Here is a 2,454-nt window from a genome sequence, read left to right as displayed (position 1 = left end):
AGAAACCTGAAGGTCACTTTTTATCTTAATTTTTTTCTGACAGGAAGTAGTTTTTACTCCGCAGGAAGACAAATATGTCTTTCAGTTTGACAGAAAGTGAAACCCGTTCAGCTCAGTTAGCTTCTGATTTATGATTTGTCTCCTTCAGGCTGCAGATCAAACTGTTGGTAATATTTTAAAGCTGCTGGACGTTTGCAGGAAATAAATCAGTTTCTGCCGCCGGCTCTCGCGGCTGTTTACTAAAGATGATGAATTCATGCATCATGATTTATTTGTCTGTTAGCTTATTTCATCATCTCTGCTCCTGCGTTCCAGCCTGGAATGCAGGAAACAGAACATGGATCTTTTATAACCGTCACCTGTGTCCTCCAGGACCTGAGACCTTCTCCTCTGGACTTCTTTAATGTCCAGAGTTCCAACATTCCAGTCCTTCAGAGGCTCTGTTGTAGGTGAAGATCTGAGGTTCTCCTGGTTCTCCTGGTAGAGTCCATGTTGGAGCAGAAGGATGTTTCAGGAGGTTTTCACAGAACTCGGTCTGCTTTGAATGAAGAAGGCCTCGGAGAACTCTCAGCTGATATCTGTGAATGTTTCTTCCTCTGAGGCTGATGTTCGTGTCCGTTCCTCTCCCAGGTGGTGTCGGTGCTGCGCCCAGAGGAGATGTTCGAGTGCGTCTTCACCTGCGGCGCCGACTGTAAGGGGACGTCCCTGTACCCCTGTCTCCAGGTCTTCGTCAACAACTCAGAGTCCAACTCTGTGGCTCTACTGCACCACAACGAGCAGCAGCTGGTCCTCAACCCGAAGGTGAGCGCCGTCCTCCAGCTTTTAGCTTCCTGCTTCCTGCCTTCTGCTTCCAGCTTCCAGCTTCCAGCTTCCTGCTCCACTTCGGAACGCTGAACATTCAGACACATTTCAGCCACTACTACAGAAAAACCTTCAGCTCGGCTGGAGATGGCGTGCTGAGACGAAGTTTTTGTAACTTTTTATTTTTTTTGTTTTTCTTTGTTTCTTTGGGGAAAGAATTTATGGAAACACTTCAGTTTCAGAAATCTCCTCGCTCTCCTTTCACCTTCTGATGCTGCCTTCAGCTTCCTGCTGCTGTCACGGTCCTTTTAGCTTTCTGTGGTCCAGGTGCGGTTTCTGTGGTCCAGGTTTCTAAAATGGTGCCTCTAACTGTTTGGAGACATTTCTGTCTGTTAGCAAAATATCTAATGAACTACTGGAAGGTTTTTAATAAAACTTTCAGGAAAGAATAAAAAGATAAACATCTACAACTGACTGTTTGAAGGAGCCATTCCAATCCAAGATGGCTGCCACCACCAGCTGAACATGGCAAACAGAAATGGCATCAAGGGGTGAAACCTGGTGGTAGCTGGGAGTCGTCTCTTCCTTCAGGGGACGCTGGCCCTTTAATTTCAGCTCCAAAAAGACATTTATTAATGGCCGACTGGTGTTTTTATTCTGTCACTCAGTTTAATCACCATAAAAGTTCAACAGTTTGTCGTTAAACTTTTCAAACTAAGCCACAGCTCGGAGTTCCCCTGAGCTCTTTAATCGTTCTGGTTCTGTTGGTTTCGCCTCAGTCGGACCTTTAAACTCCACGCGAGCGCAGAAGTTTGCTCCTCTTTGCCCGCCGTGGATGTCTGCAGCATCACTACAGCAACAGAGTAAATATAGAGGAAGAGGCGGCTCGTCATCGATGCCGCGCCGTCGCCATGGCGACAGATGATGTGGAGGGAGAGGAGGCGAGTCACGCTTTATTCAGAAAAGCTTTTAATGTCTCTCAGAGGGAGAGGATGGAAGGACGTGGCGGGGTCCTCGGAGAGAAAGGCTTTTGTTGCTCCGCCCGAGTGAAAAACGGCGAGGACCCGGAGCTGTTCGCCGCTAACCTGCGTCAGCCTGAGGTCACCTGATCACAAACAGACACGGTGAAGTTCATTAAATCAGATGGTTTGAACGTAAGAGAAGTTCCCGGCCTCAGTCGGGACAGACTGTTGGATTAAAACATTTAAATCAAAGACAGAAAATTCAATAAATTCAGAGAATCTGGTTCTGATGGAGGCAGACGGAAGAGTTTAGGATAAAACGGGACGACGGCTGAAACTCTGGGTGAAGAATCAGTTTGATCTGAACTCAGTCTGAACTTTATTTAACTAGAATCATCTGGATTTAACTGAACCTGAACTGGATTCTAAATGATGATATAAAAAGTTTAAATATCTAATTAGCTTCATTTAATGGGTTTGATTTTAATTGAACTGATTTCTGTTTCTGTTGGTAATTCTTTAATTGGACTGAAGTAAAACCTGGTTTCATCTGAACTCAGTTAGTTTAATGAACTGGATGAGATTTCAGTTTGTGTAAACTGTGAGGAACAGCTGCAGAAACAGCTGCAGGAACAGCTGCAGGAACACAGGAACAGCTGCAGGGACACAGGAACAGCTGCAGGGACAGCTG

The 2,454-nt window shown here is 45.7% G+C and overlaps 1 protein-coding gene across 1 annotated transcript in view; it reads left to right on the top strand.

The window, feature by feature from the left end:
- Positions 1-630: 630 nt before the first annotated feature.
- LOC108249716 (calcium-activated potassium channel subunit beta-4) overlaps positions 631-2,454 on the top strand; it is a gene marked incomplete at its 5' end in the record, with an annotated part of 11,797 nt that continues 9,973 nt past the window's right edge. The window contains 1 exon segment of the mRNA XM_037981091.1: positions 631-801. Within this exon segment, the coding sequence (XP_037837019.1) occupies positions 631-801 (171 nt within the window).

The sequence above is a fragment of the Kryptolebias marmoratus genome, linkage group LG18 (assembly GCF_001649575.2).
Source record: "Kryptolebias marmoratus isolate JLee-2015 linkage group LG18, ASM164957v2, whole genome shotgun sequence".
Lineage (NCBI taxonomy): Eukaryota > Metazoa > Chordata > Actinopteri > Cyprinodontiformes > Rivulidae > Kryptolebias > Kryptolebias marmoratus.
This window is presented reverse-complemented; position numbering and strand designations above follow the sequence as displayed.